We start from the raw sequence: 27,990 nt of genomic DNA, 5'->3' as shown, positions 1-27,990 counted from the left end.
AAAAGGCTCTTACTCCTCGGAAGGAAAGTTATGACCAACCTAGATAGCATATTCAAAAGCAGAGACATTACTTTGCCAACAAAGGTCCGTCTAGTCAAGGCTATGGTTTTTCCAGTGGTCATGTATGGATGTGAGAGTTGGACTGTGAAGAAAGCTGAGCGCCAAAGAATTGATGCTTCTGAACTGTGGTGTTGGAGAAGACTCTTGAAAGTCCCTTGGACTGCAAGGAGATCCAACCAGTCCATTCTGAAGGAGATTAATCCTGGGTGTTCTTTGGAAGGAATGATGCTAAAGCTGAAACTCCAGTACTTTGGCCACCTCATCTGAAGAGTTGACTCATTGGAAAAGACTCTGATGCTGGGAGGGATTGGGGGCAGGAGGAGAAGGGGACGACAGAGGATGAGATGGCTGGATGGCATCACCGACTCGATGGACGTGAGTTTGAGTGAGCTCCGGGAGTTGGTGATGGACAGGGAGGCCTGGCGTGCTGCAATTCATGGGGTTGCAAAGAGTCGGACACGACTGAGCGACTGAACTGAACTGATTCGTGCCAGGAGATCCAATGGTGAATGGATGGACAAGGTCCCTGCCTTTATAGGACTCATAATCCAGTGGGGAAAACAGATGACATGTGGGGAAACAGACAACATATTTTCAGAGTAATGAGTGCTAGGAAGGAAATGCAGCAAGGCAATGGTATCAAGCGAATGGAGTGGGGTAGATGGGCCAGGAGTTGGGGGGTGGGGGTTAGGGGAGGGGACCTGCTTTAGAAGTGTCACCACGGAGGCCTCCAGGAGGAGGTGATAATAGAACTGTGATCTTCCTAATGAGGAGTCAGCGTGGGAAGTGCTGGGAAGAGGAGAGTTTGGAGTTTTCCAAGAGCAGCAAGGAGACCTGTGTCATCTGAGCTTTCTGTGGGGGTGAGGTAGTGGCTGTGGAGAGGCTTAAGGGCCAGGTCATGCAGGGCCTGGAAGGTCATGGTGCTCAGGGATGTGGGAAGCCATTGGAGGCTTTAAGAAGGGGTCCCTTGATTTACATGTTAAGAAGATGGCTCAAGGACTTCCTTGGAGGCCCAGTGGTTAAAACACCATGCTTCCAAAGGATGCATGGGTTTAATCCCTGGTTGGGGAACATGGCCAAAGAAAAAAAAAAAAAAAAAAAGGTGGTTCGGTGAGCTCCAGAAGAATGAGAAGTAGAAGTGGAAATCTGGAAATTAAATAAGAGAGAGTTCAGGTACCAGATATTGGCAACTTGGACCCTGGTGTTGGCAGTGGGGATGTGAAGAGTGAATAAATAGATCTGAGATGTTCTGGGAGGTAGAAGCAATAGGACTTGCTGATGGTCTGTATCTTGATGTCTGAAGTGAAAGTCTTAGTTGTTCAGTTGTCTCTGACTCTGCAGCCCCGTGGACTGTATGTAGCCCGCCAGGCTCCTCTGTCCATGGATTCCCTAGGCAAGAATACTAGAGTGTGTAGCCATTCCCTTCTCCAGGGGATCTTCCTGACCCAGGGATCGAAGCTGGGTCTCCTGCACTGCAAGCAGATTCTTTACCATCGCCACCAGGGAATAATCCCATCTTGGTACCTACTACATAGTAAACACGCAGTAAATATTTGTTGAATGAGTGAAGGCATCTTCTTCATGCCAGGCTGTTGTCCACATCCTCCAGTATAAGACATGTGTGAAGATCCCCCAGGACCCTAACATTCTTCTCCATCCTCTGCCCCAGGGGCTAGAGGCCAGAGAATGCAACCCCAAGGATTGTACACAAACCAGACACTGACCTTCTGGAAAGATTTAGTTGTGCTGAGATAAGTTGCTTCAGTTGTGTCTGACTCTTTGTGTCCCCATGGACTGTAGCCTGCCACACTCCTCTGTCCATAGGATTCTCCAGGCAAGAAGACTGGGGTGGGTTGCCATTTCCTCCTCCAGGGGGTCTTCCCAACCCAGGGATCAAACCTGCATGTCTTCTATCTCCTGCATTGGCAGGTGAGTTCTTTACCACTAGCACCACCTGGGATTTAGCTAGACAGCAACTAATCCTCCCTTTTCTCCCTAACTTATAGCACCAAGAAAATGACAAACATTCAGCTTGGGTTGCCCCAGGATCCTAACTCTTTTGGCATCTGCAGCAGGAGGGATGGGCGCTAGATATGCAGGACATCCTGCAGGCAGAGAGGGTTGGCCCGTCCCATCTTTTCCAGGATACCCCGCCAGGATCCATAACAGCCAGAACACTGAGGTATTTGTCACGTGAGCTCTGGGACAGATCCTGGTAGAAGTCTGTCATATAGAAGTGGGTGTCTTTGGGGACATGTTATGAGCTCCTGATAGGTGTCTGAGGTGGGCGTGGGTGTCTGGAAAGAGACTTTGGTATCCAGAATTCTGGATTGCTGTAGGTGCCTGGCTGGGTGGCAGTGAAGGGCAGAGGCTGAGGGAGGGTTGCTCCTAGGTCCCACCAGCTAGAAGGAAACCTGGCCAGGCTCTGGGCCAAATAAATCATTGGGAAGGGAAGAAGAACATTTTCTCATCTGTTTAAAGGGCAACGAAGCATAGCGGTGGCGGGCCCAGCGGGAGGCAGGGCTGAGACCAAGCACACAAGGCTGGGGTTGTTCCCCCCTCTACCCTCTGTCCCCTCCTGTGCTGTCCCACTAAGGACTGTGCTGTCTTTTGCCTGGGCCACTGGTGATGTTTACTGTTAACAAGGATACAAATTAATTGGTAATCAAAACTATTTTGAAAAGGCCCTCTTCAGGGGCAAAGCTCTTGCTAATCCATGTTTTTAATCCGAGCTCATTTATACCATTTCACAGATAAGGAAACAGAGGCTCAGAAAGCTGAAGGATTTTCTCAAGGGCCTCCAGCGTGGCACTATGAGAGCAGGCAGACTGCTAGATGCCCTTGTGGGATCAGCCCCCTCTATCCCATCAGAGGTCCCAGAAGGGGCCCCCATAGGGCTGAAGGGCTGTAGTCATGGTCCTTGTCAAGTCTGTGGGGTGGGCACCCATGGGAGATGTCTCTTCATCCCCCACAAGCCCTCTGTGCTCAAGCTCTGGCCGATACCCCTTACCTGGCCCAGGTTCTGAGCCAGGTTCCCTGCAGGCCCTCCTGGGGCTAAGACTTGTTGTTCCCACCCCTGCCAGGGCTATTAGAGAAGTAATTTCTCTTCAACCAGCTGGATTTGAATATGGAAACGATTTGTAATTACTCCAAGTCCTCCTGGGTGGCATTATCACCAGAGTGAGTGTAGAAGGGCAGGGGCTCCTGGAAAAGGAGGTGGAAGCCCCAGTGCAGAGAGGCACCTTGAGAGAGCCTTCTGGAGGTTCCACCTAACTCAGCCTGCTTCTGCACAACCCCTGGGAGGTCCTGCTCTCTCCACCTTGCTCCCAAAGGCCCTCCTGCCTTGCTGGTTTCCCCACCCTGCCCCAGTGAACCCCCCAAGTATAGGGTACCATCTCTGTCAGTCCCTCTCTCTGTCTGACCACCTGTCTCTCCTACGGCATATGTTTTTGTGGCTGTAAGAATGGGGTCAAGAACTCTGAGGGCTACAAAGGCACAGAGAAATAGACTAAAGCCTGCTGTCTCTCAGGAGCCAGGCCTCCCAATCCCCTGCACCCAGCTGCATCCTAGGGGAAGGGGGAGGGCCTCAGGGATCCAGCTGCATCACATCTGCAAGAGCCCTTCCCTGGGTTTCTCTGGGCTCTGGGGCTTTAGTATACTAATATTGTGAATATTCATAGAGAGGAAGGCAGGCTCTGGGTAGGAGTGAAGGGGCTGGAACTGTGAAAGACACGGGCCTTACCTCGTCGTGGGCATCCCGTGTCCTGAGCACTCTCCTTACCTTTGCCCATCTCCTTAGGACCTCAACTCCAGCCACCCCACTGCCCCTCTCAGTGCCCAAGTAAGGAGGCCCAGGATCACCCACTTGCCCTTGGGATGGCTCTCAACACACCGTGCAGATGGCAAGGCCCGCTTGGGCATAGCTTTCCCCTCTGCAGCTGAACCTCCAAACCTAGAGACCTGGGGTGTGCTTGAGGGTGCCCAGTAAGAACCCAGGAGCCCTGCCTGCTGGTGCTAGGCCCAAGGCACAGGCCTCCTTGGGCTCTCGCTGGGAAAGGAAAGGTGCCAGCCCTCCTGCCGGCTTCATCCAACCTCATAAATTCCCTTAAGGTGACAGGTGAGATTCCTTCATCACCCCTTATTACCTCCTTCTATTAAAGTTGATAATCTCTCACAAACACTCATAACAAATGTCACGGAGACTGCTGGAGAGGCGAGAGACAGGGGGAGGGAACAGGGGGCTTTTTCTCTGGTACTGTCCCCTGGGAAGAAGTGGTCTTATCCTGCCCCATATCCAGGAGACACAAATTCAAGGTGCTCCCGTAGAGAAGTGGGGTTGGGATTGGGTGGACTGGGGACTTCCTTGCTCTCCAGGTTTGGCCTCCTCCTGGTCAGACAATCTTCAAAAAGTAGAGTTCCTGAAACCATCCCACCCTCACTGCAAAGCTGCCCCCTGCTGGCTACTCCTCTGACCAGAGCCCTCCGATTAACCTACTTGTCTTTGGCGGAAGTGGTGTGTCCCTGGTCTGCCCACCTTCCTGGTGGCAACAAGCCCAGGCCACAAACCGCCCCACCAGGGCCCCAAGTGATGGGCATCTCCCTGAGTGCCATCTTTACCGTGTGGGCTCTGGCCCCACCCAGCTGTTCCTGGGTGCATTGCCAGGATGGGGAGGGGGTGGGCCTGTAGGTTTCTGCTGCTTTTACACAAACAGATGCAACATGGGGGCGCCCCTGGCACAGGGAAAGGCACTTGAGGGAATAGACAGGCACTCAGGAAAACATGTAACACACCGCACACGTGTAGCATCCCCGTGCCTAGGGACATGCAACACGGCCCAGTTTACACAAGAGTATGCACCAAACCGAGCACACTGCAGTGAACATGTGTGGCTCCTACGTACAAGTGATGCGCAGCATTCAGCACATACGTGGCACTTGGAAGCTTGCACATATATAGCATCCTTACCCACAGGAACAAGCAACATGCATGCAGGACCTGAGCACACGTTAACGCACCGTGCATGTGTGTGGCGGTTGCATGCAGAGCCAGGCAACACTGCAGGGCACACACAGGGCACCTGTATGCATAAGCATATGCAAAGTTCCGCGCACACGAGTGGCACCTGCATGCACAGGGATCTGCACTTTGCAGTGCACACGGGGAAATGGGGGTGGTAACGCTTCAGCCCTCAGGGTCCCAGAGACTCTGGTTGCGCGAGATGCCTCGGGCCGGGGGTATCTCCGGAGTGGTGTCGCGGATCGCCTCATCCTGCGATCCAGGAGGCCGAGGGAGGGGCGGGGGCTTACCCGGGGCTTCTCCCGCGCCGGCGCCTGGGGCCCAGGGCGGGGAGGGGGAGGGTGCGCTTGGCTCGGCTGGCGCTGCTCCCCCTTTAACAGGAGGCGGCGCGCGTCGCCCCCACCCCCCTCACCCCCCTCCCGCCCCTTCTCCCGCGGCTCCTCGCGCCCAGCCCGGCGCGCGCCCCCTCCCGGGCCCGGCCCGCGCAGGCGCCGCGTCCCGCCTCGGCCGTCACTCGGCCCGGCGCGCGCTGCGGGCAGCGGCCGGAGCGGCCGGAGGAACCTGGTTTGGCCGCGGCGGCGCTCGGAGACCGAGGAGGATGCGGCGCCGGTTTTCAGAGCCCTGGGCTGCGGCCGCCGCCCGCGAATAGGAGGCGGCGCGCGGCGCGGGCGGTGCTCAGAGCGGGGAAGCGGGGAGCCGGGGGGTGGGGGGCGGCGTGGCGAGGAGGCGGCGGCAGGAGCCCGCGCCCGGCCCGGCGCCCGCCCGCCCCGCGCGGCTCCGCGGCGCCTTTTCTGCACCCGCCGCTCCGCGGAGCGGGAGCCTCGGCCCTCCGCGCGGCTGCAGCGAGCTGCCCCGCGCCCGGCCAAGCCCCCGCCTTAGGGATGGCAAACTTGCGCCCCGTGGCCGCCTCCGCCAGCGCCGGCCCCCGCTCCTGCTGCTGACGGCGCCCAGGTGAGTGCTCGGCCCCAGACCGCGACCGGGCCCGCACCGAGCCCTCCCGGCGCGGTCCCGATTTCCTCACCGGCCCGGACTAGGGGCGCTCCCCCAACCCACCTCTGCTGAATTCTCCCCCTCCCGAACTGAGTTCGTTCAGCATCTATTTACCCGCTCGCATCTCTTTGGGAACTTACAAGCCTGGGGCCGAGGTCCCCTTCATCTCTGGTGAGTCCCTTTTCTGTCCCCCTCCTCCTTACCCATCTCTGCCAAAGCCCCTCGCCCTCGTCCCCCAGCTCTGACCCAGACCTCCCCCATCGTTGCCTGGAGTCTTTTCCCAATCTGAGCCTCGATCCGGGGTTGCGCCCCCACCCTTCAATAGAATCCCTCTCTCCAACCTGCAACTCGACTGTGTCTCCCCCGTTAATCTCCCCTCCTCGTCTGGGGCTGAAGCCTGCTCCTCCTCTCCACTTCATCTCTGCACAGTCCTTCCCGTCCCCGTCCATGTCTGCCCAGAGTTACTGCCTTTCCCGGCGCCGGTAACCCGACCATGCTTCCCCCTCTTATTTCTGCCCTGATTGCCCCCTCCCCCATATCTGCCCGGGCGTCCCGCTATCCCTCACCAATCTCTGCTGCAAGTCCCCTCCCCCTCAGCCTGGACTTGGGGCCGTGTCCCCCATGTCCCCCTCCGAGCCCCCTCCTCTCCAGCCTGGGATCTCGACTGGCCCCGCATCCCTGCCTCCCTTGTCCATCTTTGGTCAGAGTCTCTCTGTCCATCCCCCATTCCTCTCTTTCCACCCCCAGGGCATAGAGCTGGGCACCAAACGCACCCTCCCGCAGCCCCGGGGGCTGGCACAATGGCGGGGGTGGGGGTGCGGACTGTAGGCTCTGAAGTTGGCGGCCACTCCCGCAGTCAGCTGGGTCCGAGGGAAGTCCTCCGCGCCACGGCCAGTGCAGAGCGGGCGAAGGGTCTGGTGCCCGCGGGGGGAGGGGCTCCCGGGCCAAGAGATGCTGCCCGCCTGCCCGCCTCGCCAGCTGCCGGCCGGGCCCCTGGGCGTCCTCTGGCGCCCCCTGCCCGCAGTCCTGGACCCGCCGCCCCCTTTCCTCCCGCGGGCAACCCTAGGTTTCCGCAGCCCGAGCATCAGCGGTGGCTGCGGGACTGGCACTGGGAAGTCCCTGAGGAGAGGAGGTTGGTGGGCGAGGCCGGGTGCTCCCTCGTGCTAGCAGTGCGGGAACAGTCCTAGCTGTCTGGCCATATGCTCTAGGGATGGGGTGTGGGGTGGGCAGGAGGGCTTATCCCAGGAGCCCTGTGAGCCCCCAGGTACAGACCAGTAGGACTGGCCCCTGGATTTGAGGTGGTCTGGTTGGGATTGTTTGGGCTTGGGCAGGTGTCCCCGGGGAGCCTCTGTCTGTCTACCCCATGGCAGTACCCACTAGGTGGCAGGGGAGGTGTGCCAAAGGTGGGCTCTGTCTTGGGCCTGAGGTAGGCAGTGGGGGGAATCCACTTGGCCTTGCCTGGGACAGAGAGGGGACCTAGGGAGCATCCCTGGAGCTGCCACAGGGGTGAGGGTCAATGTGGACCCTGCAGGGTGTGCCCTAGTTGGGGGAGAGGGGCTTGAGGAAGGGTCTTCCCTGGACCAAGATTGACAGATTTCTCCCCTCTTCTTCCCTTGTCTGTCTTCCCCTCCCCTTTTCTTTCCCCCTCCCCCATCACTCTTCAGAAGGAGCTAGGTCCAGTCTAGGGTGGGTGTGTGTGGCAGGCATTTCTCTAATCCACAGTGAGGTCCCAGCTAGTCCCTGCCCTCTTCTCTCTCTCCCAACCTCCAGGAAGTGGAGCTGAGTAAGTAATTAGAAACTCAGCTTTTGGTTGGGTGACCTGGGTTCAAAACTGTGTGACCTGGGCAAGCTACGTAACCTTTTTGAGTCTCAGTTGGCCCTCCATAAAATGGGTCAGTGATAACTGCCTCATATATCTAATGGTATCTAATGGTATCAGGTAGATTTGTATAGAGAGTCTAGCACCTAATAATGCTTGACAATGATAGGTGTGTTGGGCTATTTCCTCTTCAAGGCCAAGGTCAAGCCCCTCTCCACTCCACACCACTCCTAATCCCAGAGGAGAAAGGCAGGACAAGTTCTGTGACACTGTTCCAGCCTCCAGGATAATAAAGCCAGAAAACAGCTCCAGGGCCCATCATGATGGGTCCAGGGAGTCAGTGACCATTAGTCTCTCCTACTCCTCACCCATCCTTCAACATCCCTGCTAGACTCCTGTGTGATCAGAGGGGCATCGGTGAAAAGCCAAGGCCTCTGAAATACTGGCTCAAGTGCAGAGGCTAGGGAGGTGGAGGAACCCCAGCCAAGGTCCCCCAAGGTAGGCTGCCTCTTAGTGGGGGCCCACACGGGGAATCAGTCCCAGAGGAGCAAATGGGGGCACAGAAGAGCCACTACCTCCCCCGGAGGGAGGAGAGATGAAATCAGGAACTTTCCAGGGCAGATAGTGCTCCAGGTCAGAGTTAGGGGGCAGCTTGGCTAGAGGGCCCCCAAGAGCTGGAAGAGACCTGGCTTTGGCGGGCAAGGGGCAGAGAGAAGGCTCGAACCCATGACGTTCTGCTGGGCCGGAAGCCCTCTGGGCAGCGTGGCTGGGTCTGGGGCCCACCGGGGAATCGTAGCTTCCCGCCTGCCCGGGCAACCCTGACATTGGGGAACAAAAGCTTTCGGTTCCTGTAGCAACGGCGGCTCCAGCTGCTGCAAAGTTCCGGGAGGCGGGCGGAGGGCGGCTGAGTCACCGACCCCTCCCCCGCCGCCTCCACAGCACCGCCACCCCCCGCCCGGGGGGCTAGGGGACCTCATCCTAGAGGTGTGCGGGAGGGCCCTGGAGCCCCCGCGTCCTCAGACTCTGCCCGCCGAAGAGGGAGGGGCGGCACCGGGGAGGGTCGCCCCTCCCCTGAGTCTGGCCGGTCGGCTCTCGAGGCTGGATGGAGGGTGTGTGCCCTTCCGGGTGCCAGAGCTCCGCGAGAAGGGTCCTTGAAGACCCAGCCCCCGGCCGGGGCCAGGGCGGGGTACCTCGAGGCGCTGCGTGGGGGTCCCCGCCCGCGTGTCGGCCTGGGCTTGGCCGCGCAGCGAGCGCCGGGGAGGCGGAGGGTGAGTGACAGGCAGGCGAATTGGAGCTGCCAGGTGGATAAACGCGACGGATGTGCGCGCGGACGCGCCCCCTCCCCCATCCGCCGCCCCTCCCCCGCCCGCGGCCCGGGGCAGCCGGCTCCCACCACCCAGCGCCCCTGCTTCCAGCCATCGGGAGGCTAGGGGTCGATCCCAGGGATCCCGAAGACCCAGCTCTTTGCCCTGAGGTGCCCCTCCCCGCCGCGCTACCCACCATGCCCCCTCCCACTCCAGTCTGGTCTTGGTCCTTCCAGCTGCTGGAAAAGCCTCAGATTCCCTCACTGGTGCAGAAGGGACTCCCAGGCCTGTGGGGTCAGGGAGGAAGCGGGCCTGAGTGTGCTTGGAGAGAGGATGGGATTCTCACGTTTAGGGTGGCAGAAGGGAGCTGGTGGCTGGAGGAGGGGGTCCCTGAAAATGAGATGACTCCAACCAGCTCCTCACCCCTCTCAGCCCAGAGAGGTCTTGAGGGAGGTGGCCTTCAGCTTATCCCCTTGGTCAACCTCCGGACCCGGGAAGTTCTTCCTTAGAGCTGACCTCCATACTCCTCCTGTCCGCCTCTGTGCATGGAAGGTTTGGTGGTCTTCCTGGACTTGCAGGTGGCAAAGCTACCCTGAGGTTTAACCCAAAGAGCTTTCAGAGGCAGCAGCTCTACTCTCAGCAGGAAAGAGGAGAGACTGAGGTTCTGAGAAGGGGGGTAAAGGGGAAAAAGATGGTGTGAAGGGTCTCCCCCACAGACTGGCTCCAAGTTGGGAACCCCAGGGCAGGGATTGGGTCTCTGCTCCACAGAGGGAGAAACTGAGGCTCAGGGAGGCTACTCACAGCTGGTGACCATCTGAGCTGCCTGTGAGACAGGGGTCCTTCTAGGTCCCTTCCCAGGGGAGGCAATCTCTGACCCAGCTTAGAACTGGGCTCCTGGCCTTGTTTTGTGGGTGGGGAGTGATATAAAGAGGGACCCCTAAAAGGTCTTACGTCACTGCAGGAACAACAGGAGTCGTACATACCCAGGGTGAAATACCAGAATTGATGTGAGGGGAGGTGTCTGAAGGAGACTGACTGGAGTAGGGGGCTTGGGCAGGGTTTAGAGGTGGCTCAGTTCTGGAGAAGCCGGGCTGTGGCTCTGAAGGATAAGAGACGTAGTGCTTTTTAGCAAGTTGGAGCTTACGGAGTCTGTGGGAGCTGGGGAGTCTCAGGAGGTGGGACTGGAGGCCTGAGCTGCTGTTGCAGGAACACCAAGGAAGGAGCAGCAGGTCAGATCCTGCGTGCTACTTAGCTGTCATAGGCTGAGCTTCAAAGAACCAAACACCTGTGTGTGTGTTCACAGTAGAGAGTACATTTGCATCTCTATGCATGTGTATGCATGTCTGGCTCTTGACAGCCTTGTACATGTGAGTGTGTGCACCTCGTGTGCATTGAGTTCACTCATCTGAGGTTTACGCTGATTTCTGTGCATGTGTTATCTTTTCACATGCAGAATGCCTGGCTAGACATGTGTCTGTGCATCCACGCTTTTGTGTGTATGTCTGCAGGGCACAGGGATGTTGGTGAGTTTGTGCGTGGAGATTCCCTGATCTGCTCTCAGTGGGGGAGACAAGGCCAGTTATAATGAGCCCCCTCCTCCCCTCTACTGAACAGTAGCCATGGCCTGAATTTTGCAGCCTGCTTAAAAATAATTGGGGGCAGTGGGGGGATTGGATGTCACTCACCGTCAGTCGCTGGCTTTTGCTGGGGCCTGGTGCTGCAGCAGGCTGGCTGGGCTGGACGGTTGATTTGGGACAGGCATGATGTGGAGCGAGAAGGCCAGGGGCCTGGTCCCTTTTCTAGCTCTGGGGGCAGGTGGAGTAGAGGCGCAGCCTATCCTGGCTTCTGCTGAATAACTCCAGGAGGGTCTTTGGAGGAGGGTTGGGGTGATTCCTCCCCAATCAATGCTCCTGCCTGGAACCTGCTTCCCCTCCTGTCTGTGGCCCAGGATGGGCAAGTGTGTGTCTGTGGTCGGGGCCTGGGGCCTGGCTCAGAGTGGCAGCACATGGGATCTGGGGCAGTGAGGCGTTCCCTGGAGGCTGCACAGGGTTTGAAGTTCTGGGGTTCTAATTCCTGTCCATAGCCCCCCACCCCCTCACTACCTCTGACCACTATTTAGACCCCTGAACAGCCACAGCTCCCTGGGGGAGCAGCTGCGTCCTGGGACAACCTAGCCACACCCTGTGAGTTATCCTAGGTTTGTGTAGAGCTTGGGCCTGAAGCCTGAGTAGCAGGGAAGGGGACAGAGCAGGAGGTTATGGGTGGATGTAGGAGAATCCAGGCTGGGGCCTCAGTTCCTGGACTCCAGTCTCAGCCTGGCTTCTTTGGGGGTGATCTTGAACACACTGCCTCCCCTCTCGGAGCCTCATCTTTTCTCCTCTAATGTGGAACAAGCAGACTCTAGGGGCCTATCCAGTGCTGTGAGCTATGCTTTGGGCATGGAGGAGGGAGGCAGTGTGGATCCCTTCTGGGGGCAGGGCTGGAAGTGGGTCTCAGGCAGCCCAGGTGCAGCCCTCTGCCATCTGGACAGCTGGGGTGGAGGCCATGGGCAGTGGCTCTGCCTGACCTGGTAGGTGAGAGACACGTGCAGCGCCCCCATATCCCTTGTCCACAAGGGGGTAACTGCTTTGTGTGTCTGTCAGCTCGGGTCCTAGTTACTGTCCCGTGCCTGGAGTCCATTCAAAGCTGCTGGGAGCTCAGCTTAGTGCTTTGGGGGGAGGTGGAAATCAACGAACTCTGGTCTCCCCACCTTGAGGTTGAAGTCTCATGAGATGAGCGAGCTAGCCCTAGGGAGACAGCAGGGGACAGTGGTCTCAACTGGATGACGAAGACTTTCAGGAAAGGGCTCTGGCAGCTAAGAGCAGGGAGACGGCTCGGTGGCCTCCCTGGGCCAGGCCCTAGCAGGCCAGGAGCCAGGCCTTGGAGGATAACCCTTGGAGGGGAAGAGGAGTTAGAGGGGAGCAATGTACCCATTTTGCAGATGCGTCTCCCACTGGTTTCCAGCAGGAAGTCCACACAGCGGTAGTCATGACTTTCATGCCTGCGATGCCCTCCCATGGGCACGGCTCAGGCGGTGCTCAGTCCCTGGCACACGGGCGGTAACTCCTCCCCTTTCTCTCCCACTCAGTAAAGCAGAGTGAGTGAGAATGACATTGTTCCGGGAATAACCTTGATTTGCTCTGATTTATAAAAAAGCAAATCGTTGTCAAACATCGCTACTTTGACAATTACTGCTGGATTGTGTGTGACACGCCTCATAGCCGATCACGACACATTGCGACCCTGAGCAGCGCCGTGCTGGAGAATAATACAAGCTGCGTGGTGGGGCTGGGGCTGGGGCTGGGGCTGGGGCTGGGGCTGGGTCTAAACATCAGCTGAGATGCTGGCGGTGGATGGGACTGATGGAGGAACGGTATAGTCATAGTCACAACTAATGTTTCTTAGGGACGTATGAGATTCCAGACCATCTCCTGCATGCCTTGGTTTAAGAAGTCAGGGAACTGGGGCTCAGAGAGGTCAAGTCTGTTGGCTTAAGATCACACAGGTGGACCTGGGTGACTCAAAAGAACCAAGTCTTCGCCATGAGCCTACAACCTGCAGCAGGCCACAGGGGAGTCAGAGCCCATGCTGGCTGTGCTTGGGGCCACTGACCACTGTCTCTCTCCACAGGGCAAGGGACATAGGATGACCCCAGCCTGTCCCCTCTTACTATCTGTGATTCTGTCCCTGCGCCTGGCCGCCGCCTTCGACCCCGCCCCCAGCGCCTGCTCTGCCCTGGCCTCAGGCGTGCTCTACGGGGCCTTCTCACTGCAGGACCTCTTTCCTACCATCGCCTCGGGCTGCTCCTGGACCCTGGAGAACCCAGACCCGACCAAGTACTCCCTCTACCTGCGCTTCAACCGCCAGGAGCAGGTGTGCACCCACTTCGCCCCTCGCCTGCTGCCCTTGGACCACTACCTGGTCAACTTTACCTGCCTGCGGCCCAGCCCCGAGGAGGCGGAGGCCCAGGCGGGGTCGGAGCTGGGGCGGCCCGAGGAGGAGGAGAAGGAGGAGGAGGAGGCCGCCGGGTTGGAGCTCTGTGGTGGCTCTGGCCCCTTCACCTTCCTGCACTTCGACAAGAACTTCGTGCAGCTGTGCCTGTCGGCCGAGCCCTCCGAGGCCCCGCGCCTGCTGGCGCCCGCGGCCCTGGCCTTCCGCTTCGTCGAGGTCTTGCTCATCAACAACAACAACTCCAGCCAGTTCACCTGTGGGGTCCTCTGCCGCTGGAGTGAAGAGTGCAGCCGCGCTGCCGGCAGGGCCTGTGGCTTCGCCCAGCCGGGCTGCAGCTGCCCCGGTGAGGCGGGGGCCGGCCCTGCCGCCACCACCACCCCTCCAGGTCCGCCTGCTGCCCACACCCTGTCCAATGCCCTGGTGCCCGGGGGCCCTGCCCCACCTGCCGAGGCTGATTTGCACTCGGGGAGCAGCAATGACCTGTTCACCACGGAGATGAGATATGGTGAGTCTGAGCAGGGCCCAGGTGAGGCGGGGGTGTCTGGAGGACTGATGATTCCCATCTCAGCAGATCCTGGGGTGTTCATGTTGTTGTCCACCAGTGTGCCCTCTGGGTTCTGCCTTATCCAAGTGTGGGAGTCACCAAAGTGGATTGGGGTGAGGGTCAGACTTCCCTCTGGAGGAGTTTGCAGTCTGGGTGGATGAATGGGGGCACAGATCAAGCAAAGGAGCATGATAAACCTAGAGAGGGGAGCCCCTAGCTGGGCAGTCAGGGAAGGCTTCCTGAAGGAAGGGATACAGGAGCAGAGATGAAAAGGACAAGTGGAAACAAGCCAAGCCAAAGCAGCGGTGAGGGCATTCCAGGCAGAGAGAGGAGCGTGTACAGAGGCTCAAAGCTGGGAATGACCGCAGCAGGCCTTGGCATTGCAGGCGGACAAGGTTGCCTGGAGGCTGGAGTAGGCAGGGTGCAGGGACATCTTCCTGCCCACACGGGTCAGTGAGTTTTGCCTGTGGCCCCAGGGTCAGGGCAGAGGAAGGAGCAGAAGAATGTGAAGAGGCCTAGCTTCTTCGAGGCTGCCTTGGAGGGCTGGCCTGGCTCAGCTCCCAGAATCCCCTGTCTTTCCCCTCTGGGCCCACGTCTTCTGGGACCAAGGCCGCCAGCTTCTGGAGCTTCCTGCTGAGTGGGCAAAAGCTCTCTGAGCCCTTGAGTCCTGCCTGCTGCCCCTCCCACCTCAGCTCCCACAGCCACAGCCACCTTCTGCCGACTCTCCTTCCTGCAGCTTCAAGGCCCCAAGACCCTCAGCTGGGTCCTATGTGTCTGCTGAATGGGTCAGGGACTGGCCAGGGGGCTCAGGACGTGGGGGTGGGAGGGAGGAAGATTTGGGATGTGGTTTCTAGCTCACTAACAAGGAGTTCCCCCACCCCCACCCCTTTCTGGGCCTCAGTTTCCCCATTTGGGATAACAAGTGCTGGTCAACCATTGGGAGGCTTCATGCATGGACAGAAGTCAGAGGGGACCTTCTGGATCAGGCTGAGAGCGTTGACAGGGAGACGAGGGGTCTTGCGTGAGGGCTGCTGGGAGCATTGAAGGAGTAGGACTGTTCCCGTGCCTGCTTTGGAGACAGAGCCCGGAAGTTGGGAGCTGTCTTTGTTACACTGAGTAGATACTGTTTTACTTACATCAGTGTTTTTGGCTGTAAAATGGAAGATAGCCCTGGTTTAATTAGAGATGGTTTATCATGACAATGGCCTCTCCCAGGGCTCTGGGGGAGATGCTTCTCAGCCTCCCCCGTGAGACTTCTGGCATCGTGCCCATCCGTGGCAAGTGCCCAGTGGCCTTGCTCTGGCCTCTCCCCTAGGCCACCTTGGCCTCTCACAGCAGTCGATGAAGCCATCGGAGTGACAGCCAGTCCGTGGGCAGGCTACGAGCCCTGGAGGCTGGCCTGGGATTTAGTGCCTGCAGGAAGAAATTGAATTTCGCTTCTTTGTCGAACATCAGCAGAGAGCGCCAGGCGTATATCAGGAGGCTTATGGCTCCTCCTGCCTGGCCGCCACTGCCTGTCACGGTGTGGGGGCCTCCCCCATTGTGCTCGGCAGAGGGCAGGTTCTTTTGTCTGGCTTTCCCTGTGGTCCATAGGCCCAGTGGTCCGCAGTGGATGGAGAGAGGCTCTGCTCTCCTGGGCGGGCACCATCCGGGCAGGCTGCCATGTGGAGCACAGAGCCAGAAGCAGCCAGCTGGGCTTGGCTGAAGCCGGAAGCAGGAGTTGGTTGGTAGCTGGGGTGTCTTTAGGGGTCAGAGGGGGCCGGTGACGGGAAGGGCACCATTGTTCCCACCATTCTCTGAGCCTCTGCAGGGTCCTCTGGGACTGAGGATGGGTGGAGATTGGATGCTGGTTGTCTCTGGGCATGAAGCCTGATATTTTCTCTGAGTAGGCAACCCTGGGCTTCCAGCTCATGCCCCTTGCCCTGCTTGGCGTGTTGCCAGGCTGCTCCATGGGATGGTCTGCAGGCAGGGCTCTCATAGGGAGTTGTATGGGGGAGGGATGGTGATGTGGCATCAGCTCTAAGTGGACTCACAGGGCACACTGGTGCCCAGAGCTGGGGTGGCACAGCCCCTTTGTCTCTCTTGGTAGGCAAGATATTCTTCCTCTTCACCACCTCTTCCCTTGGGCTTACCCTCTCTGGGTCAAGAGATGATGGGCACTTGATTCAATTGGTTCCATGGGGCAGGGGGCATCTGAGTTGCCCAGCGGCAACATCAGGACCCAGAGCACTCTGTGCCCAGTGGTGGCATCACCTCGGCCAAACCCTTGGCCTCACCTCCATGCTTCCCCTCACCTCCTCCCCACTGGGCCAGGTGGACACTTGGACCAGCTGCAGGAGAACTGGCTGGCACACACGGGGCTCCCGGCTTGAGGACAAGATCGGTGGGATGGTGGTGAACAGAAAGCATGAGATCCCTGTCCCAGCCCCTCCGCCAGGCACCAGGGCAAGGCGAGCAGTGCTCATTTTCTCTGGGGCCTCCCAGGTAGTTTCAACGCAAGGCCAAGCAGGGTGGAGCTGGGTTGGTACTGGGAGAGTGATGAGGCTGGGAGTGGCGTGGCTGGGCCCGCCTCAGAACCGAGTGCATTTGACAAGAGGGTACAGACGCCTGTTAATTTCACGCAAACTGCCTTTGATAGATCTCTTGTTATTTTTGGTGAGTTGAGCCATAAATTTGTGCCATCTTGCTGCCGCAATCTGTTGGGTGGGGGGTGGGGGGAGAGGAAGAAAGGGAAGGCAGGCAGGAAGGAGCTCCGCGGAGGACGGGCACGGAGGCTGGCTGAGGCCAGGGCTGGAAGACGGGGGGTAGAGGTGGTACCTGCTGCAGAGCCCAGCTTCCGGGAGCTGGGCATCAACCTGCAGTTCTGCCCACTGATCCTCAACTTGAGGTGTGGCTGCTCCAGGAGACATCTGGGAGGAAGTGTCCTTGCACCCCCTTCCCTCCTCTGCCACACACCCTGCCTCCCTCCAGGGGCACTGTCCCACCCTTGGCAGGATGCTACGGGCAGGCCGTTCCGATCATCCAGGCTCCATTCCAGAGGCATGGCCACCAGGTGAGCCTGAAGTCCCCTGAGTGTTGGGCCTGGGGTGGGCAAGAATGGTTTCAGATCCTGCTCTGCCACTGCTGCTGGGTGACTTGGACAAGGCGTGCCCCACTGGAGCCTCAGGACCCCCAGTTCTCTGTGTGTGTCCCTTCCCTGATTCAGCCCCGGTTAGGGCCTAGACTCCTCGTCCTGGCATTCCAGCCCCGCCCCTGATCCAGCTGATACCCGCTTCCTCTCTAGTTCTCTCTCACCCTTTCAACCCAGGCTCCTACTGGCCCTGGAACCCTCTGCTTTCTGGCTTCTCTGCCTTCGCTTGGGCTGTTTCCCTCACCTGGAATGCCCTTTACCCTGGGTTATCCTTTGCCCCATCCTTCCAAGCACAGCTCAAGCCCTGTCTGCTCCAGGAAGCTGCCCCTCACCTGCCTAACCCAGTCCTAGATTGGCTTTCTCCTCGACAGTCAGGCCCTGCTGTCTTCCTTTGACAAGCCTGGTCTAGTGTCAGGAAGAGGGGCCCTACCTGCCTTTTGGGGTGCAGACATGGAGGAGGCAGGGCCTCTCTCAGAGAGAGTAAGGGGGAGGCCCAGCACACGTGGTACATTTCCTGGAAGATCCTTCCAGCCAGATCTATGCTGCTAGAAAGCTGTGTGCTCCCTCATGGGATGGGGAGTGGGACTCAGTCCCTCCACCCCCACCCCAGACATCTCAGAGGGGACCGAGCCCCAGCCTCCATCACACATGTCTTTGAGTCTTCATCAGAATGGAGTTTGTGCCAGGCCTTGGAGTGGCTCTGAGTGAATGAGATCCAAGGTGAACTGGACAAACCTGCCCTCTGGCTGGGGAGAGTGACCACTAGTTCAGTGGGAGTCAAGGCCACCGGCTGAAGTCGCCAAGCCCTAGGTTCAATCCCCGACACCACCACTGACCAGCTGTGTGATCACGGGCATATTTCCCCATCCCTGTACCGTCACCTATAAAATGGGGAGAGTGGAGCTATTCTAAAGAGTGGTGGTGACAATTAAGCAAGAGAATGTGGGTTAATGCTTAGCACAGTGTCTGGTGCATGGTAAACCCCTAATAAATAGGTGTGTGTTGTCAGAACTTAGTGCGATAGGTATAAATATATGTGCTGGATGTCAAGGGAGGAGGAAGAGTGAATGATTAAACCACAAAGGGGTGGGAAGGCTGTCTAAAGAAGGTGATTCTGAGTTGGGTTTTGAGGAGTGAATAGGAATTCACTGGCCTGTGAATTTTTTTCTTTAAATCAAATGGCTTTTTAAATTTAATATAGTAAAAAGAAATACCATATCATCAGTGGAAAAGAAGTATCACTTATCTGAAATAGGAGATAACCAAAGAAAATAAGAGATTCTAGCTTGACGCTCATCCTTTCTCTCGATTTGTTAGGAAAAGAAACCATCAGATACTGGGGATGGTGGTAACGTCTCAGAGTGCACAGACACCTTCTTTCTCATACGTTTGGAAGAATTAAAAGTGACATGAGTCATATAGTTTACCATCTAAACCAGGACATTTTCGAGGTTATAAATGGGGGGAGGGATACGGTCACTTCCATCAGGGCGGCAGGCCCAAACTGGACTCTCCCCAGCAGATTGGCAAATCGTCACTCTGCGGGAAGGAGGCCTGGAAAGGGGCCCAGTGTTATTTTGTGGCACATTTATGCACTTCCCCAAGTCATTGCTCCGGGCAAGGGGAAGGGCTTTCAAGGTAGAGGAAACTGCCCTTGCTGGGGCACGGTGTGTGAACATGCAGGGGACTGGGGGCTATAGTAGACCAGCCTTTACTAGACAGTAGCCCCAGTGGTGGGAGATGGGGGCCGAGGCTCTGACCACTGCCCCCAAACACTGGACCTCATCCTGTTGGTGGAGGGCCTTAAGGAAGCGAGAAGTTAGGCAGCGTGGGGGAAGAGGAATGAGTCAGACGTAGTCCCTGCTCTTGGGGAGCTCCTGGCCACGTGGGGGACGTGGCAGAGACCCAGCTAGCTCTGTTGGGAGGCTGGGCAGATAGGCCAACAGCCTGGGGAGGAAGTCGTTGGAGGGGGAACTGGCATTCTGGTGGGGTGTATGTACCCAGTTGCCTTGTACTGTAGAGGTAGGGCCTGGAATTTGTAAGAGCCACCTTCCTCTGCCCTGGCCTTTCCCCCACACCCCCCACCCCCAGATCCTGATACACTGCTGAGATGGGGAGCCATGGAGGGACATGACAGAACTGTGTTTCAGGGGGTCAGTTGGTGCCTACTTGGGGCTCTAGGGCCAGTCTCAGGGAGGATGTAGAGAGCCCTGGGAAGGGAGGACTGCTTTGTAGATTGCACTGCTGTCTTGCTGTGGAAGAGATGATTATCGTGGTTATTTTTAACACGTTCATGACAAAGGAGGCTGAGGGGGCTGCACTGTGTAGTTTGGGGGCAGGGTCTGTGGAGCGTGGAGTAGCAGGTGTGTGTGGTCCTTCTCAGATGGCAGAGCACCCGTGCTTACCCCGCCTGCCAGTACTTGGGGTGAGACTAGAGTGGCCCTGTGTGGCTAGGGTGGAGGAGCCCTCAGGAATATCTGGTGCTTGCTGGATGCCTGTCCTGTGTCTGGCCGTTCAGAGCTGGGCCGTTTGTGCGAGAAAGTCAAGGGAGATTGAGATCCTTCCTCAGGGCCCGGGAGAGAGAGGAGCCCAGGATACTCACAGCTACAGCTGGGGAGAAGGGACCTACACGCCCAAACCTCTGTGTAGTCTGTCTAGGGGGGCTTCCTGGAGGAGGTGGCATTTGGAATCTAGAAACTTTCGACAGATTGAGGTAGAGGAAGGGCATTCCAAGAGGTGAGAACACCATTAACAGATGAGTGGAGGGAGGAACATATTTGCATGTTCAAGGGATACCAAGAAGAGGGTGGCAGCTCCTTTTCTTTAAGAGCTTATTATGCTCTAGGTGGCCCATATCTCTCATCATTTAATTCTCACGATGAATTAGGAAGTGTCATCTCTATGTTCGGTGGGAAATTCAGAGAGGTGAGGCGACTTGCCCAACGGCACTCAGCAAGACTAGGCATGCTTGGGAATCAGCCCTGTGTCTGTCTGGCTCCCAGATCTGTGTCCTTCCCACCGGCCCACTTGGCCTCACAGTGAGTTTGGCTGCCTGGGGGGAGGGGAAAGCAGGCCCTGACAGGTCAGCAGGGCCAGAGCATGCCAGGCTCAGAGGTTTGTGGTGGCTGTAGCAGTAGGAGGCACTGAAGTTTCCTCAGCAGGGGAGTGTGTGTGGCTGGGCTTCCAGAGGGCCGCTTTGGAGGCTACAGACAAGACTCAAAATTGATGCTTTTGAACTGTGCTGTTGGAGAAGACTCTTGAGAGTCCCTTGGACTGCAAGGAGATCTAACCAGGCCATCCTAAAGGCAATCAGTCCTGAATATTCATTGGAAGGACTGATGCTGGAGCTGAAGCTCCAATCCTTTGGCCACCTGATGCCAAGAACTGACTCACTGGAAAAGACCCAGATGCTGGGAAAGATTGAAGGCAGGAGGAGAAGGGGACGACAGAGGATGAGATGGTTGGATGGCATCACTGACTCAATGGACATGAGTTTGAGCAAGCTCCAGGAATTGGTGATGGACAGGGAGGCCTGGTGTGCTGCAGTCCATGGGGTTGCAAAGAGTCGAACACGACTGAGCAACTGAACTGAACAGAGGAGACTCAGGCTTGCCTGGGAGAGGGAGGGGTCGATGAGCAAAGGAATGATTAGGAAGAGGTGTAGAAAAAAAGAGAGCGGAGGCAGTGGTGGGTGAGGGAGTGAATGGGGTCCCGTGGGAATTAGGAAAGGTGTCTCTAGGGAGGCCCGAGTTGACCTGTATTTTGTCAGAGCCAGCACAGTTCAGTGGAACGTGGCTGTGGGATGAGGCGGGCCGGAGTTCGAATCCCACACGGGCCTCTGCAGAATGAGACCTTGGAGCCTCATTAGTATCTCATTAGTAAAATGGGCAAACGCGCCCTAATGAGGATTAAATGAGCTGGTGCAGAGCGCACAGTGACTGGCACATAGCAGTGGTGTGGTGAATTACCTACTGCGAAGTTATTCAAAACCAATAGGACAGTGGCGAGATTGTTCAGGATTGAGCTGGGAGGCGGGTCTGGCACCTGGGCAGCCAGGTGGGAAAGCTGATCAGTTGTAAGGCGAGGGGCACCCTAGCCCCTGGTCCAGCCAGCTCATGGCACTCACAGTCTGAGGGTGCTCACACCCCTCCCTGGACTGCTCTGTGTCCTCTTGGCCCCGGGTCCTCTCACACCCTGCCCTGGCCTGGGCCCAGAGCCGGCTGGGACCTGCACGTGACATATGTACAATAAACGTGTGTTTCAGTGGCTGACACCCCTGGTCTTAGCTGCCTTCTTTCCTGGCAGGGAGAACTGGCTTTCTTTGGAGGGGGCTGTGGTAGGGATGGGGAGGAGAGGGCAGTCAATGCAGGCCCCGCTGTGTGGCCTTAGGCTTGTCACCTACCCTCTCTGGCCCAACCCAGGAGGTTAGAAGAGGGGCTCAAAAGCTGAACCTGAGACATGTTCTGATTTTAAAATGGGGTGGATTCTAGAACCACCAACACCACCTCTGGTTATATGGTGAGGCTGGCCAGCAAATGGGCGGTAAGTGGTTAGTAGAGGATGCAGGCACCATAGGTGGCAGTGTGAGCCCCTGACAAATAAGTCAGGCTGGTCTATTACGTGGCTACGTTTGATGGGCTTGGTGGATGCCAGGTCAGGGATGGGAGGGGATCACACACAACAGTAATAGCCAAGGTGAGGCGCTAAAAACAACCTGGATGAGAGGATTCTCAGCTGGGTTTGCAACAGGTCAAATGGCATTTCCAGAACATTTATTAACAAATGGATGTCAGGCTTGGGGGTGGGCTTGGTGGTGGGGTGCAGGGCAGAGCTGATACTCAAGATTACAAATGACCATTTCCAATGACCCCCATGGAGTGGGAGGATCTAGGAGCAGTGTGTTCATTGGTGTTTACTGCTGTTTCTCTGGGCTGGATTCTGTGCTCATGTTCACTGGTGGTCAGGGAGATGGCTCACCCAGCCTTCCTTCAAAGAGCTCACGGGTCGGGGGAAATTCAGTTACCAGATGGAATCATCTGTGATGGGAGCCCATGTACAAGACGGGGCAGCCAGCTCTGCTAGGGGAGCGAGGAATATGACTTCAAAAACAGGAGGTCATTGGATCTGGGTTTTGAAGGTCAAGTAGGAGTTTTCCAGTTGAAGAAGGTAGGAAACAAACAGGTTTGAGAGGAGATGATGATCCTATTTTGGACATATTGAGTTTGGGCACCCCACCCTGCCACCCCCCCGATGGGGGACCTGTTCAGGAGGCAGGAAGCTATACAGGAGTGAAGCGCAGAGGGCTTCACTCTGTCTTAGGGGAGACAGTGATGTGGGAGCAACCATTTTGAGGGGGTTAATGAAGCCTGGGGGAGTAGGGAAATAGGACAAAGTGTGGACGCCTGATGTGGGAAGCAGCAGGAAGACCAACCCGGTCAAGGAGGCAGGGCAGGGTGAGGAGAAAGCCAGATGAGTCAGGGAGGGAGTGTTTCACGGCTGCAGAGTCTGCGGGGCCAAATGTTGCCGAGGAGTCACGTGAGTTGAGGCCTGCAAAGTGTCCTTAGGATTTAGCAACAAGGAGGGCGCTGATGACTCTGTCAAGAACGGTTTCAGCAGAAGAATGTGGTCCGAAGTCAGATTGCAGCAGATTTAAGGTGACATTTGAGGCAGGATGTAAGTGGCAGGTGAGAAACTGGAGTGCCAACTGCAGACCACTCACTGATGGTGATGAGAAGCCGAGGGCAGTAGCCATAGAAGCCTGGAGGGTCAAAGGAGGGCTGCCCTCGGAATGGAAGAGGCATAGATCTGCTCCCCGGCTACCACGAGGAGAATGCTGACGAGATGCTGATGAGAGAGACGGCAGGTGGGAGGGATGATAGGCAGCGCGTGGCTGGGGGGCTGGCCTCTGAGAGGACAAGGACTGCAGGAAAGTGGGGAGCTGGAGGGGGGTGGTAAGAAGTCAGGAGGTGTGTGTTGGTCGGGGGACTTCCATGTCAAAGCTTCTGCAGTTTCTCAGTAAAGCAGCTTGTTGCAGAGAGGGAGTAGGCAGAGGTGGGCTTGAGGAGAGAGGTCGAGGTCTGGCTCAGCCACCGAGGTTGGGGACGGCGGAGGCAGGGAGCCCTGCATGCCCAGTGGATGTGCGGCCCTGAATCTGTCGTGGTGCCAGTTGGCACAACTGTGGATTTCTTCAGCAGCCTGGGGGTGGGCGTGGAGAAGGCGGGTTGTCACAGGCTCCAGGGCCGGGGAATGGCTGAGCGGGTGTGGTGGAAGGGCTGGGTGAGGGGATTCAAGAACTTGCCAGACATGGCTCCAGCATCTTCCTGGTGGCCTTGACAGAGACAGGGCCCAAAGTGAGGCCAGGAGGGATGGCAGATGCTGTTCAAAGGGAGGAGGCCCAGGGGGCTGAGGGGTTGGTGAGGGGAGATGGTGAAAATAAGCCAGATAGTAGTGCCTTCTGAAGATTCTCCATGTCCAAGCCGGGTGCTGAGGGCTTCACTGGCCTCCAGTCAGGAAGTCCTCAAGTCAGCCCTCGAGGTAGGGCGTATACTGAGTATTGTTCTCTGGAAGTCAGAAAACAGGATCAGAGAGCCAAAGACAGTTGCCCAAGATCATGCAGCTGGTCAGTGTCCACACCCCAGTTAGGACCAGAGTTGCCTGACTCTGAAGCTGTCCTGGGGACAGAGGGCCCACAGGTTTCTGAGATGGTGGAGAAGTTTGAGGGATGAGGAAGATCCGCTGCTAGGACTGGTGGCTGAATCGGAGGGAAGGGTCCAGGAGTGGATGAGACCAGAGGCTGGGCTGAGTGGCAGCTCAGGGCTCCTTGGACCTGCAGGTTTGCTCAGAGTGGCCACTTTCGTACCTGGTCAGGAGGAGCTTTCTCTTAGGCTTGGCGGCAGGGGGCAGGAAGAGTATGCAACCTTCTTGAATTCCTTCCAACACGGAGTGCCTGTGCTGTGCTGACCTGGCTTTCAGAAATAGGAGAGGGCCTGGGGGTAGGGGAGAAGAGTACCTTCTAGTTTGGGGACAGCGTGGGCTGAGCCCTGTCCCAGAATTATGTTCGGGTCCCACCTGCCCCAGCAGCCTCTACACGGGCTGGGTCTTTCTCCCCTGTATTCATGTCTGCCGCCGTGCCCGCTACCCAGCCTGTGGGAGGGGGCCTGATGAGCTCATGTCTGAGCAGGAGGGCCTGGCTTTGGAGAAAGGGAGCTCCTAGCCCCTCCTCCAGGGCTGGTGGTGCTTCCCAGGCCTAGACCAGACACATAAATCAGGGCAACCCAGAGCCCAGTGAGGCGGGGCCGGGGAGCAGCCGCAGACCCCAGGGCGCCCGCTGCTATCCGGCCACAGAGCAGTGGGGCGTTGGGTCTGCTGGATGGAGGCAACCGCCCTAGACCCTTAGGTCTTGGAGGAGCAGCGTTCTGACCTGTGTCTCCAGATCACAGTCCAGTGCCGCTTGGGCCCCAGGCCCATCGGCAGGACTAGGGGGTGGTCATGGCTGCTCACCTTGGCTGTTTGTCCGCCTTCGGGTCAGCCCTTCAGGTCAGGGGCAAGAGGCTGGACTTTCGGCTTAGCAAGCTGTGTCATCTTGGATGAGGCACTTCCCTTCTCTCCGGTCCTCAGTTTTCTCATCTTTAAACGGTGGTGATAGTCCCTACTTCCCAGGCGAGGAGGGTTTAAGGAGATAGGTAAGGACAGCACTTGGCAGAGAAGCCTCCCAGAGCTCATTAATATGAGCAGCCACTCCCCTGCAGTCTCCCCTAGTCTGGCTGAGGCAAGAGGCAGATAGTTGTGAGGCTATGCGTGAACCCGGTGTGGCCTTCTGAGCCTCAGCTTCCTTATCTGTAAAATGGTGGTGGTGGTGGGGCAGGGGGCAGGACGTGATGCGCTCAGCGTCGCCTGCAGTTGGTTCCAGGCCCTCCGGCTGAAGGCAGGCAGACCCGCTCTGTGCCACTCTGGCAGGACGGAGCTGGCCTCTGCTGAGCCCCTGCCACCACCTCCGTGTTCCAGGTGAGGAGCCGGAAGAGGAACCGAAGGTGAAAACCCAGTGGCCAAGGTCTGCAGATGAGCCTGGGCTGTACATGGCGCAGACAGGTAACTCGGGCCCGCCTCCTTTCCTCTGTGGCGGGGGCCCGACTGTGTAGCGTCTGGTGGCATGTGTGCTTGGCGTGTGCCCGTCTGTGTCTGTGTCCTGGCGCTCAAGTCATGTCTCTCTGCCATGTGACGCCTGTTGGGGCAGGGCGGGGTCGCCTCTTGAAGAGCCTGTCGCTCTGGGGTCAGGGTAAGAGGATTCCTAGGAGACAGTGCTTGGGAGATACCCCCTGCCGCCGACGCTGTCCCTCTCTCGTAGGCGACCCGGCAGCTGAGGAGTGGTCCCCGTGGAGCGTGTGTTCCCTGACGTGTGGGCAGGGTCTGCAGGTGCGGACCCGCTCCTGCGTGTCCTCCCCCTATGGGACCCTGTGCAGCGGGCCCCTGCGGGAGACCCGGCCCTGCAACAATTCAGCCACCTGCCCAGGTATGCCCATCCTCCCCGCCTGGTCTGCCTGCAGGGTCAGGTCCTGCCTGGGACTTGGGCAAGTTCATCTTCCAAAGATGGTTGGTTGCCTCCTCCTTTCATTCAGCAAAACTGACTGTCTGCCCCTGCCACCCCACCACCATCCGTGCCCAGCCCCCACCCAGGGCACTGGGGACACAGATGAATCAGACCAGGGCCTGCAGTAGCGGGCTTGGTTCTGGGCACATCACTCCCCTGATACCTGCATCCTGGTAATCAAGGCGTGTCTTGTTACCCTCACTGTCCTCCCTGTTCCCTGTGCTCTGGCCACGCTGGCACCTCTTGCACTTTTCCCACCTCCCTGCACTGGCTTATTCTCATCCTATCTCCTCCACCTCCCCCTGGGCTATTAAAATTCAGCCTGTCCTTCAAGATCTGGGAGAAATGCCACTTTGAAAAAAAAAAGAAAAGAAACTTTCTCTGACCATCCCCTCTCTCCTCTGACTGCCTGTCCTACTCCCCAGGGAGTCCCCTCTAGACCCTGAAGCCTTCCTTGGTTCAGCATGGAGTTGTTGGGAATGCGCATGCGCCTGAGGGGCCTGGCGGCTTTAGCGGGTCCTGCCCCTTGTGCCTGAGGGAGTGAAGTGGTGCCTAGGCCAGACCGACTCTTGGCTGGGAACTTAGAGTAGGGCTACCCGGGGGAAGGGCGTCTTGGCAACTGGGGGTGTGCAGGAGCTTGCAAAGGGCTGGGGCAAAGCTGTGTTCCGATGTGAGCTCTTTGTGTCACTGTCCATGTAGAGGGTCATGTCTATTTGTGTGTCCACGTGCTTGGGATCGGGAGGGGCATTCTCTTGCCCCTGCCAGCCTTGTTGGATTCTCGTTCTGGGTCTGGGGTGGGGAGGGGTAGGGATGGGGTAAGGCGGGGTAGATCTTGAGCCCTTTCCTGGGCTTTCCTGTGCCCCCAGGAGAGGAGGACCCCTGGCTCCCCTCCTGGGTTGATTCTAGTCTCCCAGGTCGGGTGTCCACAGGCAGTGTGGCCTGTGTGAGTTGGGACTAGAAGTCTGTGTTTTCTACAGTCACCCTCAAAGGGCGGTGTCCTGGGGCCCAGGACAGAGCCAATGAGGAGCGGGGGCAGAGCCGCCGGAGCTCCTGATTGGTGGGCGGATGGCAGTGGGCGGGGCCAAGGTGCCGCCCAGCCACCGGCCACATGCTTCCTTGCAGTGCACGGCGTGTGGGAGGAGTGGGGGTCCTGGAGCCTGTGCTCCCGCAGCTGCGGGCGGGGGTCCCGGAGCCGGATGCGGACCTGCGTGCCCCCCCAGCACGGCGGCAAGGCCTGCGAGGGTCCCGAGCTGCAGACTAAGCTCTGCAGTATGGCCGCCTGCCCGGGTCAGTAGCACCCGTGGGCTTCCAGGCGGGCATTGCCCAGCCAGGGTGGGGGGTCGGGAAAGGGGAGGAAGTCAGGTCCAGTACCCTGCCCCTGGGGGACCCCCGGAACTTTGACCAAGCATGGGGAGACCGGCAAAGTCTAGCTGCCAGTGTGGGAAGTGACCTGGCCCAGCACGTACTTGGAGTTGGCGCCCCAGGGACCCCCATCCGAGGGGGCTGCTTGCCCGTGCCCCTTCCCCTGAGCTATGCCTTGTTGTTCACAGCAGTTTGGAGCTCATGGCCAGCTGGGCTCTGAGAGGACCCAAAGCTGGGCTTATATGTGGGCAAAGATCAGAAGGTGGTGGCCCAGGGCCCATTTCCCTAGCCAGAAGAGCGTGTGCGTGCCTCAGTGTTGAGTGGAGAGGGTCCTGTGTTCCTGGAGCTGGTGGCAGGCAGGCCCAGGCCCAGGCACCACCAGCTCCCTCTAGCCCCCCTTCATCCACCCCTCTCCAGCGGGTCTGGCCTCGTTCAAATCTGAATACCATCTCCCTTCAGGGCTTTGCCCCCACCCATCCCTACACCTCTTGCTCAACAGCCACCCCTGCTTGTGTCTCCCCATGCAGTGGAAGGCCAATGGCTAGAATGGGGTCCCTGGGGCCCATGTTCCACGTCTTGTGCCAACGGGACCCAGCAGCGCAGCCGGAAGTGCAGCGTGGCAGGCCCAGCCTGGGCCACGTGTGCCGGGGCCCTCACTGACACCCGGGAGTGCGGCAACCTTGAGTGCCCGGGTGAGTGTGCGGTGCAGAGGCAGCAGGTGGCAGCCCTGGACCAGGGGGCGCCTGGGGCCACTCACGCCCCCCGTCTCTGCAGCCACAGATGGCAAGTGGGGGCCGTGGAATGCGTGGAGCTTGTGTTCCAAGACATGTGACACAGGCTGGCAGCGTCGTTTCCGCATGTGCCAGGCCACGGGTGCACAGGGTTACCCCTGTGAGGGCACCGGCGAGGAGGTGAAGCCCTGCAGCGAGAAGAGGTGTCCAGGTATTGCCCACCGGGCCCTGGGGCTTGGGGGGCAAGTGCCTGGGCCTGGCTGAGCCCTGCCGCTGTACCCGCAGCCTTCCATGAGATGTGCAGGGACGAGTACGTGATGCTGATGACATGGAAGAAGGCGGCTGCTGGCGAGATCATCTACAACAAGTGCCCCCCCAATGCCTCAGGTCAGGGGCAGGTGGCTCTCCCTGCAGGCCCCCCACTCCCCCCTCCGCCGACACCCGCCATCCCTGCTG

General features: G+C 58.2%; 2 protein-coding genes across 7 annotated transcripts in view; one reads left to right on the top strand and one right to left on the bottom strand.

Annotated features, from left to right (window-relative positions):
* Window positions 5,243-6,328, bottom strand: LOC108638518 (translation initiation factor IF-2-like). Its single transcript, XM_018066332.1, has 3 exons — window positions 6,271-6,328; window positions 5,368-5,951; window positions 5,243-5,329 (listed from the first exon to the last, which is right to left on the bottom strand). Exons 1-3 carry the CDS (start codon window positions 6,326-6,328, stop codon window positions 5,243-5,245), a joined length of 729 nt encoding a protein of 242 aa, XP_017921821.1.
* Window positions 5,836-27,990, top strand: part of ADGRB2 (adhesion G protein-coupled receptor B2) — a 36,670-nt gene continuing 14,515 nt past the window's right edge. For 3 of the 6 annotated variants that reach the window (XM_018057552.1, XM_018057542.1, XM_018057533.1), the window contains exons 1-8: window positions 5,836-6,028; window positions 12,860-13,685; window positions 24,859-24,942; window positions 25,199-25,363; window positions 26,564-26,728; window positions 27,331-27,495; window positions 27,578-27,745; window positions 27,820-27,921. In XM_018057552.1, coding sequence (XP_017913041.1) covers window positions 12,875-13,685; window positions 24,859-24,942; window positions 25,199-25,363; window positions 26,564-26,728; window positions 27,331-27,495; window positions 27,578-27,745; window positions 27,820-27,921 — 1,660 coding nt within the window. In that variant the 5' untranslated portion in view covers window positions 5,836-6,028; window positions 12,860-12,874. Of the gene's footprint in view, window positions 6,029-12,859; window positions 13,686-24,858; window positions 24,943-25,198; window positions 25,364-26,563; window positions 26,729-27,330; window positions 27,496-27,577; window positions 27,746-27,819; window positions 27,922-27,990 lie in introns of those variants that run through there. The other 3 variants (XM_018057569.1, XM_018057563.1, XM_018057576.1) reach the window with 2 other exon arrangements.

The sequence above is a fragment of the Capra hircus genome, chromosome 2 (genome assembly GCF_001704415.2).
Source record: "Capra hircus breed San Clemente chromosome 2, ASM170441v1, whole genome shotgun sequence".
NCBI lineage: Eukaryota > Metazoa > Chordata > Mammalia > Artiodactyla > Bovidae > Capra > Capra hircus.
This window is presented reverse-complemented; position numbering and strand designations above follow the sequence as displayed.